The sequence below is a fragment of the Haliotis rufescens genome, unplaced genomic scaffold, assembly GCF_023055435.1.
Source record: "Haliotis rufescens isolate VD_foot unplaced genomic scaffold, xgHalRufe1.0.p SCAF_2, whole genome shotgun sequence".
NCBI lineage: Eukaryota > Metazoa > Mollusca > Gastropoda > Lepetellida > Haliotidae > Haliotis > Haliotis rufescens.
This window is the reverse complement of record NW_025963890.1, coordinates 79,674,835-79,699,321: the sequence shown is the minus strand read 5'-3', so window position 1 is coordinate 79,699,321 and position 24,487 is coordinate 79,674,835. Positions and strand designations below refer to the sequence as shown.

General features: G+C 39.2%; 1 protein-coding gene across 4 annotated transcripts in view; it reads left to right on the top strand.

Moving 5' to 3' along the window:
* Positions 1-20,738: 20,738 nt before the first annotated feature.
* LOC124127095 (AP-4 complex subunit epsilon-1-like) overlaps positions 20,739-24,487 on the top strand; it is a 125,220-nt gene continuing 121,471 nt past the window's right edge. For all 4 annotated transcript variants that reach the window (XM_048400682.1, XM_048400683.1, XM_048400681.1 and 1 more), the window contains exon 1: positions 20,739-21,008. In XM_048400682.1, the coding sequence (XP_048256639.1) occupies positions 20,856-21,008 (153 nt within the window). In that variant the 5' untranslated portion in view covers positions 20,739-20,855. The remainder of the gene's footprint in view (positions 21,009-24,487) is intronic.

Here is a 24,487-nt window from a genome sequence, read left to right as displayed (position 1 = left end):
GCGCTGATTTGGTCGATGCATGTCATCAAATCTCAATTGCGTGGATCGATGATAAGCAACAAACAAACAAACAAACAAACGGCGTTGGGACAGCCAAGTGGGTAGCGTGTCGGCCCAGTGTAGGACAGTTCCCTGGGTCGAATCCCGCGGCCGGCTCATTGCCGGAGGCGAATTTTATTGGTACCCATCTGTGTGCAAGGTTAAGGAATGTTAAGGGATGTTTACAGTAAACACCTTCGCCTCGCCTCGAAAAATTTCAAGAACTGACACTTGCTACTTTTGTTTGATGAACTAGTACACCCCCACGCCAACACTGTACCCACATGTTGCGTCTTCGTATGCCGAGAATAACGGAAAATCACTTCATTGTAATGTGGTTGAATGCACTGTATAACGAAACAAAGTGCTACTACTACTACTACTACCACTACTACTGCTGCTGCTGCTGCTGCTGCTGCTGCTGCTACTACTACTACTACTACTACTACTACTACTAAAACAACTGCTACTGCTGCTGCTGCTACTACTACTACTACTACTACTACTACTACTAAAACAACTGCTACTGCTGCTGCTACTACTACTGCTGCTGCTGCTGCTGCTGCTGCTGCTGCTGCTTCTACTACTACTACTACTACTACTAAAACAACTGCTACTGCTGCTGCTACTGCTGCTGCTACTACTACTACTACTACTGCTGCTGCTGCTGCTGCTGCTGCTGCTTCTACTACTACTACTACTACTAAAGCTACTGCTACTGCTGCTGCTGCTACTATTACTACTACTACTACTAAAACAACTGCTGCTGCTGCTGCTTCTACTACTACTACTACTACTACTACTAAAACAACTGCTGCTGCTGCTGCTTCTACTACTACTACTACTACTACTAAAGCTACTGCTACTGCTGCTGCTGCTACTATTACTACTCTGCTGTTACTATTGCTACTGCTACTGCTTCTGCTATAACCTCTACTACCACTACTATTATTCCTGCTATTATACTTATATAGAAAAGTAAGTACTGTTCTCTCCTAGCTGCACTGTTGTAGAGAGGAAAGGTGGATCATGTTCCGTGTCTTGGTGAGAAGATATGCCCATCATTCTAGGGAGTTGAACATAGGAATACAGTGCCCAAGGAGAGACGTGTAAGGAATCATTACCATCGATTAAGGTACAATAGGAAAAGCTGTACTATGATAGGAGGAACTGTGGACCGCGCCATAGAGTGACTGAGTTATGATTAACGCTGCTTTGATCATTACTCCAGTTATATCACGGCGTGTCAATTTGATGTTGGAGGAAAGCCCGAAGTGATGCGGGTCTCATTTTGGGGGAACCCATTAGCACGGGTATTGTGCTGACAACATAGAAACCTAAACGGGGCGAACCGGGATTGGCACCCACAATCATAGGTTTGTGGTGTGCCCAAGGGACGCAACTCTGCACAGCGACTAGCGGTCTCGCAAACGTCTGGGCCACCCATGACCGCCTCCATGGTCCAGTGCTAGAGCGTCCGCCCGGAGAGCGGAAGGTTCGGGGTTCGATCCACGGTCGCGTCATACCAAAAGACGTTAAAAGATGGTACTTGTTGTTACCCTGTCTGGCGTTCGGCAATATGATGGTTAAACAAGGACTGGTAGGCTCGCTGTGTCTGAGTAGGGTATTCATGTTAAACTGCGGCATGGTATCTCAGTGTGCTAGCACTATAAATCGGCATCAATCGGGACTAGTACAAGCAGCCACACACACAAACACATGTGCATGCTCGTCGCTATATAAGTGCAATAATCTTGGATCCTCTATCACCTCACCTCCCTAGGCCACCCATGCCCCAATAGAGAGAGCGCTCGCGTTTCCTTACATTACACAAAGTAAGGTAACAAGCTACTACATTGTATATTAATTTGTGTTCTTGTCACTAATATGTATTTATAAATGTTACTATCGAAAACCGAAAGAGACATACCTGTGTTGGAATACTGTCTGGTCCACGTCCCCGAAGTCAGGCGTCTGGCGGCTGGGACAAGACTGTATGGCACGCGCAGGTCCAGGTGAAAACCTTGTTGTATCGACTGCGAGTCAACTCAGTGATTTTATGAGTGCACCAGCGGGGGTGCCCCCACCCCGACCCCTCCTGTGTGATGGCAGCAGCTGCCTGGATGCCAGCTTGTTACACTGTTTACCCCGGAGAGGATTATGACTCAGTGTTCTACGTCCAGTAAGCTTGACAGATTAGACTGTGTCACAGTCCCCGATCCCTTGTGTCTTGCCTCCCTACCTCGCCTTCACTGTACTGCTGTGACCAGAGTGTATATATGGTACACCAAATCTGTCAACTGCCCATTGCGTGCATAAGTTCTAAAATATTAGTCACAGAAGTCAAAAGGTTATTTTATAAGGATCAATTCACCAAGTTATTTTACAAAGATCTGTTCACTGAAAAGATTCACACACGGATGCATCAACATTAAATCACAAATTACTATTTATATGGTTTCCTTACTACTGTAAAACACGACCCGCAAAGATCCGGGGTGGATAGGTCTTCAGCAACCCATGCTTGTCCCCCCGTGGAGATCCGGGGTGGATAGGTCTTCAGCAACCCATGACTGTCTCCCCTCGTGGAGATCCGGGGTGGATAGGTCTTCAGCAACCCATGCTTGTCTCCCCCCGTGAAGATCCGGGGTGGATAGGTTTTCAGCAACCCATGCTTGTCTCCCCCCGTGAAGATCCGGCGTAGATAAGTCTTCAGCAAACCATGCTTGTCTCCCCCCGTCAAGATCCGGGGTAGATAGGTCTTCAGCAACCCATGCTTGTCTCCCCCCGTCAAGATCCGGGGTAGATAGGTCTTCAACAACCCATGCTTGTCGTGAAAGACGACTATGCTTGTCGTAAGAGGCGACTAACGGGATTGGGTGGTCAGACTCGCTGACTTGGCTTATTCAGGTCATCGTATTCCAATTGCGTGGATCGATGCTCATGATGTCAATCTCTGGATTACCAGGTCCAGACTCGATTATTTACAGACAGCCGCCATGTAGCTGGAATGTTGCAGGGTGCGGCGTTAAACAACAAACAAACAAACAAACAAACTGTAAAAAGCAAATAAAATACGGCTCGAAAAGAATATGTCTGACCAAATACAGCTCGTCAAAAGTATCGCGCCATCACTTTTTAAGTGTATTTGCGAGTTCATTTTCACGTAGAGATTTTCAAATAGTGAAAAGATCATCTGCATGTAGAAATGGCTGTCAACTGCAACTTGCCCTGGAGGTAACGTGAACATCTTATTATCTGGGCAGCATCCAGGAAACAGTCGCCTTCTCGAAGCCCAGACCTGAATTCAATCGCGCATCTACGGGATCCGTTGTGACGTAGAGCCGGGGACCCGCAATACAGAATCTCCAAGAACGTACCCAGGCATGGGAACACATCCCTCGGCTGAGGATTAGGCGTCTGATTTTGAGCAGTAGGAGACTTCTTGCTACACCAGATATATTGACTTGCGTTGTCGATCATTGCATCGCATTGGGTTTGAGAAAACTAGGGATAAACGAGTAAGACGTAAACAAACTTTCAAAAGAAACTTTATTTTTGGCTCATATGTGTATAATGATATGCGTACATACGAAATACATAAATAATTTAAATAATATTATTTTAAAACATTCCTAAATGTATATTATTATACTAAACATGTTCATGTCATTCGGCAACAATCATAACATGCATACTCCCATCATGTACAGTAATATGAAATACTATAGATTATATACTAGAATCATATACCGTGATATGAAATACTATAGTTTATATACTATCATCATATACAGCGATATGAAATGCTATAGTTTATATACTAGAATCATATACCGTGATATGAAATACTATAGATTATATACTAGAATCATACAGTGATATGAAATACTATAGATTATATACTAGAATCATATACCGTGATATGAAATACTATAGATTATATACTAGAATCATATACAGTGATATGAAATGCTATAGTTTATATACTATGATCATATACAGTGATATGAAATACTAAAGTTTATATACTATCATCATATACAGTGATATGAAATGCTATAGTTTATAAACTATCATCATATACAGTAATATGGAATACTATAGATTATATACTATCATCATGTACAGTGATATGAAATACTATAGATTATATACTAGAATCATATACCGTGATATGATATACTGTAGTTCACATACTCCAATCATATACAGTGACATGATATAATATAGTTCACATACGCCCATCATGCACATTCAACCTACTGTAGTTCACATATTTCCGTCATACACAATCATAGTTCATACTATAGTTCACATACTCCCATCATATATAGTAATATGACATACTATAGTTCACATACTCCCATCATATACAGTCATATGACAAACTATAGTTCACATATTCACATCAAACACAGTGATATGACATACTATAGTTCACATACTCCGATCATACACATTGATATGACATACTATAGTATATATACTATCATATACATATGAGATACTAGAGTTCACATGCTCCCATCATATTCAGTCATATGATATACTATAGCTCACATATTCCCATCATATAAAATCATATGACATACTAAAGTTTAAATGCTACCATCATATACAGTGACATAACCTACTAAAGTTCACATACTCCGATCATACACATTGATATGAAATACAATAGTTCACATATTCACATCATTAACAGTCATATGACATAGTATAGTTCACATATTCACATCAAACACAGTGATATGATATACTATAGTTCATATACTCTCATCATATAAAATCATATGAGATACTAGAGTTCACATGCTCCCATCATTTTCAGTCATATGACATACTATAGCTCACATATTCCCATCATATAAAATCATATGACATACTATAGTTTAAATGCTACCATCATATACAGTGACATAACATACTATGATTCACATACTCCGATCATACACATTGATATGACATACAATAGTTCACATACTCCCGTCTTATACAATCATATGACATACTAGAGTTCACATGCTCCCATCATATACAGCGACATTACACACGGTAGTTCACATACTCCGATCATACACATTGATATGACATACAATAGTTCACATATTCACATCAAACACAGTGATATAACATACTATAGTTCACATAATCCCCTCATATACAGTGATATGACATACTATAGTTCACATACTCCCATCATATACAATCATATGACATACTATAGTCCACATGCTCCCATCATTAACAGTCATATGACATACTATAGTTCACATATTCACATGAAACACAGTGATATGACATATATAGTTCACATAATCCCCTCATATACAGTGATATGACATACTACAGTTCACATACTCCCATCATATACATTGATATGAGATACTATAGTTTACATACTCCCATCATATACAGTGATGTGACATTCTATAGTTCACATACTCCCATCATATACATTGATATGACATACTATAGTTCACATACTCCCATCATATACAATCATATGACATACTATGGTTCACATACTCCCATCATATACAATCATATGACATACTATGGTTCACATACTCCCATCATATACAATCATATGACATACTTTAGTTCACATAATCCCATCATATACAGTGATATGACATACTAAAGTTCACAGGCTCGAAATATATACAATCATATGACGTACTTTAGTTCACATACTCCTATCATAAACAGTGATATGACATACTGTAGTTCACATACTCCCATCATACACATTGATATGACATACTGTAGTTCACATACTCCCATCATACACATTGATATCACATACTGTAGTTCACATACTCACATCATACGTAGTGATATCACATATTAAATTTCACATACTCCCATCATACACAGTGATATCACATACTGTAGTTCACATACTCCCATCATAATATAAGGCCCTATAGTTCACACACTCTCGCCATACACATTGATATAACACACTATAGTTCACACAATCCCGTCATACACGGTGATATCACATACATTAGTTCACATACTCCCGTTATACACATTGATATCACATACTGTAGTTCACATACTCCCGTCATAATATAAGGCCCTATAGTTCACACACTCTCGCCATACACATTGATATAACACACTATAGTTCACACACTCCCGTCATACACGGTGATATCACATACATTAGTTCACATACTCCCGTTATACACAGTCATATGACATACTATGGTTCACACACTCCTGTCATACACAATGGACCACTGTGAGTGTGTCGACTCCGTCACGCCACCTTGTGGCAGACGTTAAAGTCATATGATGCTGGAAATCACCGTGAACACCACACCGCATGCGCACAACGTCCCCTACAGCGGCTAACTGTGATAATGTGCGTGGCCCCGATATATGTAAGTAAGTTTATTCTAATGGGTGTCTGACCCACTTTAATTATAACATTTTCACGATTAACCCGCTAAGCCTGTATTTGACGGTGTATTTGACGGTGGCCTCAGTTTGAAGCCTGTCTGATTCCATGTCACACGTTTGCTGTCAAATATTGATGAGGAAGATTAGGCATAACACGCAAAACTCGCGCACACAACTGTTCTCATTCATTCATTCATTCATTCATTCATTCATTCATTCATTCATTCATTCATTCATTCATTCATTCATTCATTCATTCATTCATTCATTCATCGCTTCGACTGCCGCGCGGACATTCTTCAGCCAGGCCATGTATTAGAAAACACATACATCTGCGATAATGAAACCCAGTGCAGTGGTTAGTAAATTATTATTTTTATTAAGTACAGATTAAAATAAATAAATGCAGCAAAGAGGGTTCGGGTGATCCTGGCATAGTCATCAGCCCAGGGCCTTTGTCCCCTCCACACGCAGCCCAGACAGCGATTGGGACTTCTCCCAGGAAGCGCTGCCTTGTTGAAACAACCCCCCCTAACCCTCCCCGAACTTTTCGGAGAATGTGACTCCCCAACACTGCAGCCTTCTGCATTACCCAGATTGTCAGAAAGTGGGTTTCCAGTGTCAATGTGTTGGACAGTCTCATTAAATCCATTGCATAATCTACATTTCATATTTACATTTTGGTGCAAAATCACATAAAGACGGTTGTGAATGGTCCTGAGCAGCAAAGCCTTCTGTTTCACTTTTCGGGCCAGTCGACTTCATCCAAGCGAAGGACTCTGCAGGGTTGCTGATCTTCTCAACACACTGCATACCGTCTGGGCCGACTTGATATGGCACTTCGCTTGACTGACAGTCATTTCTGTCCAGCCATACACAACCATCAACAAAATCAACACTGACATTGAGATTGTGTCCTACATACTTGGCTCGTTTACGGAAACTGTGGAATGCATTGATTTCATCATGAGTCTTGACATGCTTCAAAAGAGGACCATCAGAGACATATATGTGTGCAAAAGTGCACAATACAATTCTACCATGAAGTGCCTCCAGTGAACAATCCTTTTTTTACCCTTGGAGAGATATGAACCAAGAAGAGAGACGATATACGTGGAGACAAAACATACCCATAAAACAAGCCAGATTAGATTACTTCTTGTTGTCAAGAGACCTTGAAGAATCCGCAGATAAAGTTGGTGTAGACCCTTCTTACAGATCAGATAACTCTATACGTTGAATTCCCTTAAAACTAAATAGTATCTAATAGAGGCCATTTGAAGTTCCCTACTAAACAACAATACGTTTGTTGAAAAAAAAAAGAAGTAATTAAAAATACAATAGAACAATATTAAACAGGTGTCGATGAAGAAAGCAATGACAGATTTAATATAGACGACCAACTTTTTTTCGAAACACTAATGTTGATGATAAGAGGTCAAACTATAAAATACTCCTCGGAAAGGAAACGAGAGCGAGAACAGAAAGAAAACGACTTACAAAAACATATCGAAGAATGGCAAATCAATATAGATACTTCAAAGCATATAGAAATTAAAACTGAAATACAAAAGAAACTTGAAGAGGCAAAGACTGAACTGAAAGAAATAAATAACATAAAAACAGGAGGAATAATCATGCAATATCGGGAGGAATGGAGAGAAATGGTCGAAAAACCAAGAAAATACGTCTTAGCCTGGAAAGAAGGAATAAGGCTATAGCTTAGCTAGAAACAAAGAATGGACATACCATAACTGAAACAAAAAATATCATCAACGAAACCCAGAGATATTACCAACAGTTGTACACTTAACAGACAAGCAGAAACGTAGACCTAGATGATATATTTAAAGACCTTAATATTCCAAAACTAAGCACACCACAACAATTAGGACTTGAAGGTGAGTTACAATATGAGGAAGTTTTAACATCTTTGAAAAATATGAAAAATTAAACAAGTCCGGGTCCTGACGGATTTACTGTATTATTCCACATTTTTTTCTGGCTAGATCTGCATAAATATCTGATACGATCATTGAACCTAGGTTTCAAAAGAGGAGAATTATCAGTTAGTCAAAAGCGGGGCCTAATAACATGCATTCCCCAAAAAGACAAACCAAAGCAGCACTTAAAAAAATGGAGACCAATTTCAATCAGCATCAGCAACAATAGCAAATAGAATTAATAAAAGGTTCTGCCAACAAAAATTAACCAGGATCAAAGAGGCTTTATGTCAAAACGATACATTGGAGAATATACTAGGTTAATTTATGACATTATGGACTTTAATGAATGCATGAAATCCCAGGATTGTTATTACTTATAGACTTTGAAAAGGCGTTCAATTCAGTAGATTGGGTTTTCATCCAAGAAGCTTTGACTTTTTTAAACTTTGGACCTTCTGTTAAGTACTGGATAACAACCTTCTATCACGATATAAAATCTAGTGTTTTGCTTCAGATTTTTGAAAGAGGAAGTAGACAAGGCAACCCTTTATCTCCTTATGTATTCTTGCTGTGCGCTGAAATTTTGGAAATAAAGCTACGCACTAATAAAAATATAAACGGAATTAGGATCGACGAGATAGAATTTTCTAGTTTCTCAATTCGCAGACGACACATCTCTCATATTAGATGGAACTGAAAATTGTCTCCAAAACTTCTTGACAACTCTTCAAACATATGCGTCTTTTTCAGGCCTAAAAATTACCACAAGCAAAACGCAAGTGTTGTGGGTAGACTCACAACGTTTCTCTGATAACACTATGTGCAAACGTTGGAACTTAGATTGGTCAAGAAAAGGTTTACTCTTGTAGGTGCCTGATATAAAAAATATAAATCAATGCTCAAAAGATATCTTGGATTAAACGTCTGTGATTAGTAATATAACTCTGGCAAAAAGTGCCAATTCTATATTTCGGAAAAGGTTATTAATGATAGGACGAATGCATCCTGGAAAGATGTTCTGTGTTCATGGGGAAGCTTAATAGAAAAAAAGGAAATTCTATCAAAGAGGAAAAAGATATATTATCACAACCTTTATGGCAAAATACGAATATAAGAATCGAGAACACTACGGTATATTATAAACATTACTCGGGAAAAGATATTAATCTTGCAAATGATTTGATAGACGATAGTGAAAATTTCTAGATCTTTTAGACCTTAAAACATATATACGACAGTAAAACACATTTTCTGGAATAGTCTAGTCTACAATCACTGCCCATGCGTTGCAGCCTCAGCTAATACATTCAAGTGAAGGGTATGAATTGTATGAATCATCCCTCAGATCTCGCCAGTTACAGTAGCGACAGTCAACGTGATCAGTTTGTGACAAGAAAATAATCAATATGCTTCCCGAGGGGATGAGAAACGAATTACCCGAGGAATGGGCGTGAAGAAAACAGCACTTGCAATTTCGAACATTTGGGGAAAATACCAAATATACCCTTGGAATTGCATGTACAACATTAATGTCACTTAAGTTACAAGATGGTATAATGATTGTGGTTCAACAAAAGCCAGTCAATGAATCATTTCATGCACACTGCAATAGGCCCCTCACAACCATGGCTGGTTGTTAAAGGTGGCTAAATTAAAATGTATGGTAGGACATTATTACAGACAAATAGCTTATTACTATAGCTTATCAATATATTCACTCGACCAATATCTTCAGAACAACCAACTGTTGAAAGTAGTAAGTGAATATCTTTACAGACCATTTTCTTACCTAATATATAGTTCTTTATCTGATATCAAAACTGATAACGCAAGACGTGGGAGGAAAGCCTGAATTGATACACAGCTACCAGAAAACCTACAAACAATATATGTGAGAACTGGGATTCGAACCGACAGATCATAGGATTCTATCGTGCCCAAGGATTTGTGGAGGCGAAGACGGCTTTTTCACTCTACAACCGATGAAAAGTTATGGACAGATCAGGCAGGCCAAGAACAGACAGACCCGTGGTAACTACGCCCAATGAAAACCGGTACTTGCCTACTTTGCATCTCCGAAATCGATTCCTGGCAATGACGTCATCAGCGACGAATGCTTTAGGAATATGGTTAGTCGACAGACAGTGGACAGGCAACTGAGGGCTCTAGGAATTAGGATTGTCAGACCTTACAGAGAAAAGTTTGACAGCACAACATCATGATCATGGTCAGAGATTGAGATGGGCCCGTACTGTACATCGTTGGACAGAGGGTCGTCTTCACTGATAAAAGCCGGTTCTGTTTGTTCAGAGCTGATGGTAGACGGCGTGTTTACCGCCCAAGAGGAGAACGAACGGCAGCATGGTGCGTTCAGGCGGTCGTGCAGTATAGTGGAAGGGATGTTAGGGTGTTGGGTGGAATTTGGGGGAGGAGAGAATACCACTGGCCCGGAAACGGAAAATCTGACAACGTTACATGGGTGACATTCTTCCGATTGTCCTACCATTTCTAAAATAGCTGCCACCGTTATCAGCTCGACAACGCCACATCCCATAAAGCCTGAATCGTACAGGACTTCCATCCAGCCAACAACGTCATCGTGTTGCGGTGGCCTGCACGCTCCCCATATAACACCACTAGGATGTCAACAGCGACCACATCCTCCAGCCAACCGACAAGAACTGATCCAGGCCCTCCAAGAAGAATGGCGACGTATCCCACGTGACGTGTCATTGAACTTGATCGATCTTAGACATGTGTGCCCTTTGTCCATTACGTCGAAAGCTTGTTTTCACCATCCCACCCCAATTCGTGTAACTGTCAAGCCAATATCGGATGCTGTATAACTGTCATTTTAAATGTTGATTTCATTGAGGTTTTTTATCTTTTCAAGTCAACTGGCTGGAATTATGTAAAACTGTTGGCAGGTATTGTATATTCAGGTCAGACAGATACAGAAGGTGATTTACACCAGGCAAGTTAAATGCATATACAAAGCTACAGAATTCTCTAGCACGATTGAATACAGAATTTCTGATGATTCGGATCGTTTAGCATACAGTGGGAACAATGCTAGAGTTTGACTGCATGCTTGTGCACGATTACCAACCCGATCCGTACCTAGTCTGGCAGTGACTGACGACACCAATCTACGAATTTGACACATCGTTATCATCACCTTGCAATGATCGGCCAGTTTATCAAGGATAACTAACAATTGTAATCGCCACAGGTTCGCTGACAACTTCGCATATCATGCCGGCCATTTTGACGTCTTGTACTTGGTGTAAATATATTACGACACGCTGTCACTGTCACTGTGTATCACAACAGACCTTTCTCATCTAATGATGATATTATTTGAATACATGAGAAAAGATAGACGCATGTCGGCCACTTGGATATGTAGATTACTTTTTAGGGTTCCAGAAAGGTAAAAGTCATATTATAATAGTTCTGTTTATTATGTTTTATTGTTTATTATTCCGCCGTATTTTCAAGAACTCAAGACCAGAAGGTATAGAAAAGATTCACCAAGGACTCCAATACTCTTAGGCACAAAGTGGCATGATTTGGCAGCAATATTGGATTGAAGATTTTGGCCATGTATTTTACCATTTGTCACAGTACTTGTCTATCAAAGTCTGCTCCGAGCAAACTATCGGAGCAACCGCTTCAAAACGCTACACACTTTGTGTCCATGCACCTCACTGCAAGGTCATCAGAGAGCCCACTGAGATATGTCTTCAATGGCCGCAGTGTTGAATCCTATTGCTGGATTCAAGTTAAGGGAGAGAATTTATGGCTGTCAACTTCTTTATTTGAGGAGCACAACGTTTCGGAGCATATACTTACTCCTTCATCAGATGAATGAATGCCAGGATGCAGAGAGCATATATACACAATGTAATCTCTAATGTGTTGTTGTGAACCAATGTCATCTCTACTGTGTTGTTGTGAACCAATGTCACCTCTACTGTGTTGTTGTCAACCAATGTCATCTCTACTGTGTTTTTGTTAACCAATGTTATTTCTACTGTGTTGCTGTCAACCAATGTCATCTCTACTGTGTTGTTGTGAACCAATGTCACCTCTGCTGTGTTGTTGTCAACCAATGTCATCTCTACTGTGTTGTTGTCAACCAATGTCATCTCTACTGAGTTGTTGTCAACCAATGTCATCTCTACTGTGTTGTTGTTAACCAATGTCATCTCTACCATGGTGTTGTCACCCAATGTCATCTCTACCATGTTGTTCTCAACCAATGTCACCACTACTATGTAGTTTTAAACCAATGTCATCTCTACTGTGTTGTTGTCAACCAATGTCATCTCTACCATGTTGTTGTCAACCAATGTCATCTCTACCGTGTTGTTGTCAACCAATGTCATCTATACTGTGTTGTTGTCAACCAATGTCATCTCTACTGTGTTGTTGTCAACCAATGTCATCTCTACCGTGTTGTTGTTAACCAATGTCATCTCTACCATGTTGTTATGAACCAATGTCATCTCTACTGTGTTGTTGTCAACCAATGTCATCTATACTGTGTTGTTGTCAACCAATGTCATCTCTACTGTGTTGTTGTCAACCAATGTCATCTCTACCATGTTGTTGTCACCCAATGTCATCTCTACCATGTTGTAGTCAACCAATGTCATCTATACTGTGTTGTTGTCAACCAATGTCATCTCTACTGTGTTGTTGTCAACCAATGTCATCTCTACTGTGTTGTTGTTAACCAATGTCATCTCTACCATGTTGTTGTGAACCAATGTCATCTCTAATGTTGTTGTCAACCAATGTCATCTATACTGTGTTGTTGTCAACCAATGTCATCTCTTCCGTGTTGTTGTCAACCAATGTCATCTCTACCATGTTGTTGTCACCCAATGTCATCTCTACCATGTTGTTGTAAACCAATGTCATCTCTACCATGTTGTTTTAAACCAATTTCATCTCTACTGTGTCGTCAACCAATGTCATCTCTAATGTGTTGTTGTCAACCAATATCATCTCTACCATGTTGTTGTAAACCAATGTCATCTCTACTGTGTTGTCAACCAATGTCATCTCTACTGTGTTGTTGTCAACCAATGTCATCTATACTGTGTTGTTGTTAACCAATGTTATCTCTACTGTGTTGTTGTCAACCAATGTCATCTCTACCGTGTTGTTGTCAACCAATGTCACCTCTACTGTGTTGTTGTCAACCAATGTCATCTCTACTGTGTTGTTGTCAACCAATGTCATCTATACTGTGTTGTTGTCAACCAATGTCATCTCTACTGTGTTGTTGTCAACCAATGTCATCTCTACCATGTTGTTGTCACCCAATGTCATCTCTACCATGTTGTAGTCAACCAATGTCATCTATACTGTGTTGTTGTCAACCAATGTCATCTCTACTGTGTTGTTGTCAACCAATGTCATCTCTACTGTGTTGTTGTTAACCAATGTCATCTCTACCATGTTGTTGTGAACCAATGTCATCTCTAATGTTGTTGTCAACCAATGTCATCTATACTGTGTTGTTGTCAACCAATGTCATCTCTTCCGTGTTGTTGTCAACCAATGTCATCTCTACCATGTTGTTGTCACCCAATGTCATCTCTACCATGTTGTTGTAAACCAATGTCATCTCTACCATGTTGTTTTAAACCAATTTCATCTCTACTGTGTCGTCAACCAATGTCATCTCTAATGTGTTGTTGTCAACCAATATCATCTCTACCATGTTGTTGTAAACCAATGTCATCTCTACTGTGTTGTCAACCAATGTCATCTCTACTGTGTTGTTGTCAACCAATGTCATCTATACTGTGTTGTTGTTAACCAATGTTATCTCTACTGTGTTGTTGTCAACCAATGTCATCTCTACCGTGTTGTTGTCAACCAATGTCACCTCTACTGTGTTGTTGTCAACCAATGTCATCTCTACCGTGTTGTTGTTAACCAATGTCATCTCTACTGTGTTGTTGTCAACCAATGTCATCTCTACCGTGTTGTTGTAAACCAATGTCATCTATACTGTGTTGTTGTTAACCAATGTTATCTCTACTGTGTTGTTGTCAACCAATGTCATCTCTACCGTGTTGTTGTAAACCAATGTCATCTATACTGTGTTGTTGTTAACCAATGTTATCTCTACTGTGTTGTTGTCAACCAATGTCATCTATACTGTGTTGTTGTTAACCAATGTTATCTCTACTGTGTTGTTGTTAACCAATGTCATCTCTACTGTGTTGTTGTCAACCAATGTCATCTCTACCGTGTTGTTGTAAACCAATGTCATCTCTACCATGTTGTTGTAAACCAATGTCATCTCTACTGTGTTGTCAACCAATGTCATCTCTACTGTGTTGTTGTTAACCAATGTCATCTCTACTGTGTTGTTGTCAACCAATGTCATCTCTACTGTGTTGTTGTAAACCAATATCATCTCTACTGTGTTGTCAACCAATGTCATCTCTACTGTGTTGTTGTTAACCAATGTCATCTCTACTGTGTTGTTGTGAACCAATGTCATCTCTACTGTGTTGTTGTTAACCAATGTCATCTCTACTGTGTTGTTGTCAACCAATGTCATCTCTACTGTGTTGTTGTCAACCAATGTCATCTCTACCGTGTTGTTCTTAACCAATGTCATCCCTACCATGTTGTTGTTAACCAATGTCATCTCTACTGTGTTGTTGTCAACCAATGTCATCTATACTGTGTTGTTGTCAACCAATGTCATCTCTACCATGTTGTTGTGAACCAATGTCATCTCTACTGTGTTGTTGTCAACCAATGTCATCTATACTGTGTTGTTGTCAACCAATGTCATCTCTACCATGTTGTTGTAAACCAATGTCATCTCTACTGTGTTGTTGTCAACCAATGTCATCTCTACCATGTTGTTGTCACCCAATGTCATCTCTACCATGTTGTAGTCAACCAATGTCATCTATACTGTGTTGTTGTCAACCAATGTCATCTCTACTGTGTTCTTGTCAACCAATGTCATCTCTACTGTGTTGTTGTTAACCAATGTCATCTCTACCATGTTGTTGTGAACCAATGTCATCTCTACTGTGTTGTTGTCAACCAATGTCATCTATACTGTGTTGTTGTTAACCAATGTCATCCCTACCATGTTGTTGTTAACCAATGTCATCTCTACTGTGTTGTTGTTAACCAATGTCATCCCTACCATGTTGTTGTTAACCAATGTCATCTCTACTGTGTTGTTGTCAACCTATGTCATCTCTACCGTGTTGGTGTGAACCAATGTCATCTCCACTGTGTTGTTGTTAACCAATGTCATCTCTACTGTGTTGTTGTCAACCAATGTCATCTCTACCGTGTTGGTGTGAACCAATGTCATCTCTACTGTGTTGTTGTCAACCAATGTCAACTCTACCATGTTGTTATCAACCAATGTCATCTCTACTGTGTTGTTGTCAACCAATGTCATCTATACTGTGTTGTTGTTAACCAATGTCATCTCTACTGTGTTGTTGTCAACCAATGTCATCTCTACTGTGTTGTTGTCAACCAATGTCATCTCTACCATGTTGTTGTGAACCAATGTCATCTCTACTGTGTTGTTGTCAACCAATGTCATCTATACTGTGTTGTTGTCAACCAATATCATCTCTACCATGTTGTTGTAAACCAATGTCATCTCTACTGTGTTGTTGTCAACCAATGTCATCTATACTGTGTTGTTGTCAACCAATGTCATCTCTACCATGTTGTTGTAAACCAATGTCATCTCTACCGTGTTGTTGTCAACCAATGTCATCTCTACTGTGTTGTTGTTAACCAATGTCATCTCTACTGTGTTGTTGTCAACCAATGTCATCTCTACTGTGTTGTTGTCAACCAATGTCATCTCTACTGTGTTGTTGTCAACCAATGTCATCTCTACTGTGTTGTTGTCAACCAATGTCATCTATACTGTGTTGTTGTCAACCAATGTCATCTCTACTGTGTTGTTGTCAACCAATGTCATCTCTACTGTGTTGTTGTTAACCAATGTCATCTCTACCATGTTGTTGTGAACCAATGTCATCTCTACCGTGTTGTTGTCAACCAATGTCATCTATACTGTGTTGTTGTCAACCAATGTCATCTCTACCGTGTTGTTGTCAACCAATGTCATCTCTACCATGTTGTTGTCACCCAATGTCATCTCTACCATGTTGTTGTAAACCAATGTCATCTCTACCATGTTGTTTTAAACCAATGTTATCTCTACTGTGTTGTTGTTAACCAATGTCATCTCTACTGTGTTGTTGTCAACCAATGTCATCTCTACTGTGTTGTTGTGAACCAATGTCATCTCTACTGTGTTGTTGTTAACCAATGTCATCTCTACTGTGTTGTTGTCAACCAATGTCATCTCTACCGTGTTGGTGTGAACCAATGTCATCTCTGTCATGTTGTTGTTAACCAATGTCATCTCTACCGTGTTGGTGTGAACCAATGTCATCTCTGTCATGTTGTTGTCAACCAATGTCACCTCTGCTGTGTTGTTGTCAACCAATGTCATTTCTACTGTGTTGTTGTCAACCAATGTCATCTCTACTGTGTTGTTGTCAACCAATTTCTTCTCTACCGTGTTGTTGTCAACCAATGTCATCTCTACCGTGTTGTTGTCAACCAATGTCACCTCTACTGTGTTGTTGTCAACCAATGTCACCTCTACCGTGTTATTGTCAACCATTGTCACCTCTGCTGTGTTGTTGTCAACCAATGTCACCTCTACTGTGTTGTTGTCAACCAATGTCATTTCTACTGTGTTGTTGTCAACCAATGTCATCTCTACTGTGTTGTTGTGAACCAATGTCATCTCTACTGTGTTGTTGTGAACCAATGTCATCTCTACTGTGTTGTTGTCAACCAATGTCATCTCTACTGTGTTGTTGTGAACCAATGTCATCTCTACTGTGTTGTTGTCAACCAATATCATCTCTACTGTGTTGTTGTAAACCAATGTCATCTCTACCATAGTGTTGTTAACCAATGTCATCTATACTGTGTTGTTGTCAACCAATGTCATCTCTACTGTGTTGTTGTGAACCAATGTCATCTCTACTGTGTTGTTGTTAACCAATGTCATCTCTACTGTGTTGTTGTCAACCAATGTCATCTCTACCATGTTGTTGTAAACCAATGTCATCTCTACTGTGTTGTTGTCAACCAATGTCATCTCTACCGTGTTGTTGTCAACCAATGTCATCTCTACCGTGTTATTGTTAACCAATGTCATCTCTACCATGTTGTTGTTAACCAATGTCATCTCTACCATGCTGTTGTCAACCAATGTCATCTCTACCGTGTTGGTGTGAACCAATGTCATCTCTACTGTGTTGTTGTTAACCAATGTCATCTCTACTGTGTTGTTGTCAACCAATGTCATCTCTACCGTGTTGGTGTGAACCAATGTCATCTCTGTCATGTTGTTGTTAACCAATGTCATCTCTACCGTGTTGGTGTGAACCAATGTCATCTCTGTCATGTTGTTGTCAACCAATGTCACCTCTGCTGTGTTGTTGTCAACCAATGTCATTTCTACTGTGTTGTTGTCAACCAATGTCATCTCTACTGTGTTGTTGTCAACCAATGTCTTCTCTACCGTGTTGTTTCAACCAATGTCATCTCTACCGTGTTGTTGTCAACCAATGTCACCTCTACTGTGTTGTTGTCAACCAATGTCACCTCTACCGTGTTATTGTCAACCATTGTCACCTCTGCTGTGTTGTTGTCAACCAATGTCACCTCTACTGTGTTGTTGTCAACCAATGTCATTTCTACTGTGTTGTTGTGAACCAATGTCATCTCTACTGTGTTGTTGTGAACCAATGTCATCTCTACTGTGTTGTTGTGAACCAATGTCATCTCTACTGTGTTGTTGTCAACCAATGTCATCTCTACTGTGTTGTTGTGAACCAATGTCATCTCTACTGTGTTGTTGTCAACCAATGTCATCTCTACCATGTTGTTGTCAACCAATGTCATTTCTACTGTGTTGTTGTCAACCAATGTCATCTCTACTGTGTTGTTGTGAACCAATGTCATCTCTACCGTGTTGTTGTCAACCAATGCCATCTCTACCATATTGTTGTCAACCAATGTCACCTCTACCGTGTAATTGTCAACCAATGTCATCTTTACCGTGTTGTTGTCAACCAATGTCATCTCCACGGTGTTGTTGTGAACCAATGTCATCTCTACCATGTTGTTGTTAACCAATGTCATCACTACCATGTTGTTGTCAACCAATGTCATCTCTACCATGTTGTTGTCAACCAATGTCATTTCTACTGTGTTGTTGTCAACCAATGTCATCTCTACTGTGTTGTTGTGAACCAATGTCATCTCTACCGTGTTGTTGTCAACCAATGCCATCTCTACCATATTGTTGTCAACCAATGTCACCTCTACCGTGTAATTGTCAACCAATGTCATCTTTACCATGTTGTTGTCAACCAATGTCATCTCCACGGTGTTGTTGTGAACCAATGTCATCTCTACCATGTTGTTGTTAACCAATGTCATCACTACCATGTTGTTGTCAACCAATGCCATATTAGAAGACATTAGAAGACACGTTAGACGTGTGAAAGACATTAGAAGACACGTTAGACGACGTTTAAGACACGTTAGAAGACACGTTAGACTACGTTTAAGACACGTTAGAAGACGCGTTAGACACGTTTAAGACACGTTAGAAGACACGTTAGACTACGTTTAAGACACGTTAGAAGACACGTTATACGACGTTTAAGACACGTTAGAGGGCACGTCAGACGACGTTTAAGACACGTTAGACGACACGTTTGACGACGTTTAAGACACGTTAGAAGACACGTTAGAGGGCACGTCAGACGACGTTTAAGAGACGTTAGACGACACGTTAGACGACGTTTAAGACACGTTAGAGGGCACGTTAGAAGACGTTAAGACACGTTAGAAGACACGTTAGAGGGCACGTTAGACGACGTTTAAGACACGTTAGAGGGCACGTTAGACGACGTTAAGACACGTTAGAGGGCACGTTAGACGACGTTTAAGACACGTTAGACGACGTTTAAGACACGTTAGAAGACACGTTAGAGGGCACGTCAGACGACGTTTAAGAGACGTTAGACGAGACGTTAGACGACGTTTAAGACACGTTAGAGGGCACGTTAGAAGACGTTAAGACACGTTAGAAGACACGTTAGAGGGCACGTTAGACGACGTTTAAGACACGTTAGAGGGCACGTTAGACGACGTTAAGACACGTTAGAGGGCACGTTAGACGACGTTTAAGACACGTTGGACGACAGGTTAGGCGTCCTTGTAGTAACCTATACGACACGTGAAGATCCGGGGTTGAAGTGTTCCTGCAGCAAAAATTGCTTGTCGCATGTGTCGACAAATGGGATTTGGTCGTTTTGCTTGATGCATGCCGTCGATCGTCATCAGATTGTTTAGGGTTTTGCAAGAAGAAGATCTACTACAAGAATGTCCCAAACATGTTCCAATAGATTGAAATCGGACTCGCGTCGATAGCGACACTCGCAACAATGGTCATCTGATACCCGATTATACAACTTTCCACATCCATAGTTATTGTGTTTCCCACTGTGGTTCCCATTTAGACTCAATTACAGTACTGTCGAAACTGGGTTAATTGTTCTTTGTTTTCGTTGGCCCAGAGCCTCATTTTCCAGATGGCATTTATTTTTCCATCATATTTCACACTGGGCGCGAGGGATACTGTATGTTCTGAGACATAACTAGTCCAAAAAACAGGGGTGCTAAAATAATTTTCATATGTATATATTAAGTAAATGAAAGAGACATAATAATTATGTGTACATTGTACAGCCTACAAGTACTAGTGTATTGATGCTACAACTGGGGGGTGACAAGGAGAACATTACATAAAAACCTCACCAACAAGTTCGGTGTTTTCTCACCTCATATTTATAATAGCTTCCAAACAGTAAAAATCTTAAAAGGAGCTCAATGAAACGATAAGCAGATAGATACAACAGTATAATTTTAAACTAACAACATAGATATGAAGAAGAAAACAAAAACAATAGTCTTAAACATGGGGAATTGAATTGTGCATTAGTACATTCGTAAAAATAGCAAAATGTTTCGGTTGACATTACAAATTAACATGCGCGTCGTGTTACGAATAATTTGGTTCTGAGGTAGCTTTCGGCTAGAAACAAATCAAAAACGTCTCGTGCAAATAGCGCATGAGACAAATACGTCCTCACACAAAATATTACCGACATTCCTACATGGGCTAACTTCATAGTTACCTCCCTTTAAAAATATTAAAGATGGAGTCAATAAGTGTCAGAACAAGGTGAACACGATATTGCTGAAGTCGGATTGAGGCGGCGTGTGATTGCACGATATCCACTGACATGGACAGGTTATTGTCGAAATTCAGTTCACATGAGTGACATAGTTGAGAAAACGCTGGCATCCTTTCCGAAGTTTCTATCGGAAGGGCTCCTCGGAGGCAACCAGACACGATCTCCGAAACATGACATTCCGCCGGGTCTACGGCAGTTAATTGCAGCCACATTAAGTGCACGGTCAAAGAGCGTAAGTTCCACACACTACTGTAGTTATAAGAAACAGAGTCCCAACAGAGGGAGTAATGCACTTTACCGGGCGCACTTTATCAGATCCAATTAGCAACGTGGGGGTTGGTTAATTAATGGGTTAGCCTAATTAATTTGCCGACGCTCTACCACTGGAACACGAGAGCTATCACATGTAATAGATGCCGTAATACACAGGCAATAGAGAAATGGACGGCCATATCTAACCTATAACTTAGTCCTTAGATTCCAACATTCTCCTGAATGTGTAAGTGTAATTTGACTAATGTTGCATCATTATTATGGAGCACTAGTCTTATCATCAAATGTAATGAAATACCAAAAACATAACACCATTCTATTTGATGTCATGGCTGGTTTTATGTCTTTGATAACGTCGGAGAAAGACGACACTGGTATTTTGATTAATATATATCTCCCCTAATTTTTGTTCATGGTATGGAAAATCTTGATGTGTAAAACGGAATTTGACGCTTTTTCGACACAACATTAAATGACTGCTTTCACCAAGTAAATAATGTCTTGAATATGTAAACAATTAGATAGTTTATCGTGTATCTTATTGGACAAGACACGCAGCTGTTTGGCATCAATGTACGTAATGAAATACCCAAAAGAATATTTCCAAACAACCAAAATTATATTCACTATTGGACATATATTTTTTCATTACTATGTTATTATTCATCTCGTCTCAGAAGCACACAATAAAAGATGCGAAGAAAGCTCTATTGGTATAGTATTATCAGGATAATCCGATATGGTTGAACCAATGGGGTACCTGGCATGGAATTTATTTTTATACATTTTACAATTCCTGGAGAAATAAAGTAAACAGTTTAATATCCTGTGATCACAATGTTGAAAAAAGAATGAACCCATTGATTATATAATACAAAACAAGAGGAATAATTCGTAAATTGTTTGTGACTAACGAGCACCTGGCGAATCGTTAGATATCACTGTTCTGTGTATCAAACGACATAAAAAACAATTCCAAGACCAAGACAATTCTTGACATATATTTGAAACATATTATCCATTTTGTTAAAGTAATATATATTCAGTTTTAGTTATAAAATAAAATGAAATGGCTGTTCATGGACCTTGGTTATATGAACTTATAATATTGACTAGTACACATCCCAAGAAATATGTACATGCTGCAGTTACATTTACACTTCATCTTGTAACACTTGTCCAAAGGAAAGAAATATCGTATTCGACACTAAAAACCTATCAATTGTTATGTAAACAATGTTCAAACAAACAGGAGATTATCAAAGGTTCATTCATACATGTTGTGGCCTATATTTACATATGATATCATTTTGAACATTGACAAATATCCAAGTGAAATTAATTGTATGAAAAAATGTATAAAAGATATGCAAAATCTACATCATAACTGAAACTGTAAACAGCATGATACTAACATCGTGTGTTGGTCTGACGTTGATTAATGAATAATTTGCATACTCATATATGCAAGGGGCCGATGTATGGTTCTCAGTAGAAAGTGACAACTTGGAGACGATGGCTTGCGGTATATACAGTTTTACTTTATACATGTAGATACATACATACAAAAGACACTATGTGCCAGGTCAGCACATAGTGGTAGTGGTTGTTGTCTAGGTTCCCCGGAGCACCCAGGCTAACCCTAGCTAGGCTAAGGGTAAGACCTGTCTTTTTTTTTTTTAATCTCTCTGGACCAAGGCTTATAAAGCCAAGGTCACCTGACATTTAGTAAATAATAAATATAAATGTAAGCAGTAATTCATCAGTGACATACTTGCACATCTCGTTCAGGATGGGAGACGGACGATGTACACAAAAAGGGTGATTAACAATTAGGATTTGCATCTTATAAATAACAGCAATTTAGTGTTTCAATGCATATATATGTCATGGCTCCAGGGTAATAAACCTTTGCAATTAAATATTCTTCAGACAATGGGTGTTGTAAATCAGTTGCTATGACAACTTTCCTCCGTTACGTGAGGCTTGGACCCCAAGCTTACAAGAGTCCAAATTGATATGTGTGAACTTTTTCACCAACGGAAACAACCATGCAAATGTGAACAAAATCAGTTACATGAAATCCTTATGCAACAAATATATCTATGCAATGACAGTATGAAAGTGATCATCTAGCCAATTTGATTTAGTGCCAGTTTGAAAACTAACCAAGTGATCTTTGTAATGTGCAATTTCACTACAAGGTAATTACCGCTTTGCACAGATTCAATAAATATATCACTGAAGCTTCTTTGAATTCAGGAGTCTGGCTTGGCGGTGCGACTCAGCATCGAATAATGATAATGAGTAATGTCATAAAAAGCACAAATTAAACATCTCAGCAAATATTTCGCATAAAGAAATTTGAAACCAGGAGTCTAACTTTACCGCGCGACTCAAACGGTACTTGTGGGTACTATTGCTATTTTAAGTACAATGGGTGCTCTTCCTGTGTCTTTGGCGGAGCTTGCCCAGACATTGTGGGTGCGATGCCCAAGAAAAAAAATCCTTAATCCCGACATCAAAACTCTGAAATGCTGAATACTGCTGTGCTGTTAATTACTTAATACTGACATACAATAAACATATGTGTGGGGGTGGCTCACCCAAGAATATCCCTAATCTGAATTCAAAGTCCTAGACAATACATTCAATTTTGTACCAAACTGTGCACATTAATAACTTGTAACAAATGACAAATTTTATCGTTTAGATTTTTGAAATTACGAATCAAGCTTTAAGGTGTGACTCGATAACCCTATTTGATGGTGTAAAATTAACTGCAAATATTAAACCCTTTTAAAAAAATACATTTCAAATGTAATGAAATACCAAAATCATAACACCATTCTATTTGACGTCATGGCTGGTTTTATGTCTTTGATAATGTCGGAGAAAGACGACACTGGTATTTTGATTAATATATATCTCCCCTAATTTTTGTTCATGGTATGGAAAATCTCGATGTGTAAAACGGAATTTGACGCTTTTTCGACACAACATAAAATGACTGCTTTCACCAAGTAAATAATGTCTTGAATATGTAAATGGGTGTTGTAAATCAGTCACTAAGACAATACAATGATTGTGTGCACTCTCATTCAAGGACCTTCATCTCAAAGAAATTACCAAATATGTACATGAATGTTGATGTATGACATCACTTCCTGTGATCGACTTTTACAAAATGGCGTGTTAACTGTCAACAGTATGCGGGATTTTACGAGGGGACTTTCGTTGATTCAGGGATCGTATATACATAAATGTGACATGTAAGTAATCAGAAACATTCTGACAATCTATGTACTGTTATTTGTTGTTATAATTTTTATTGAAACCAACGGAAATAGTCAGAAATTCCGATAAATACTGTTGTTGTGCGTAATTTTGCGTCAGTCATGGCGTCACACAGGACGGTAACTTTGACAATTTCTGTTG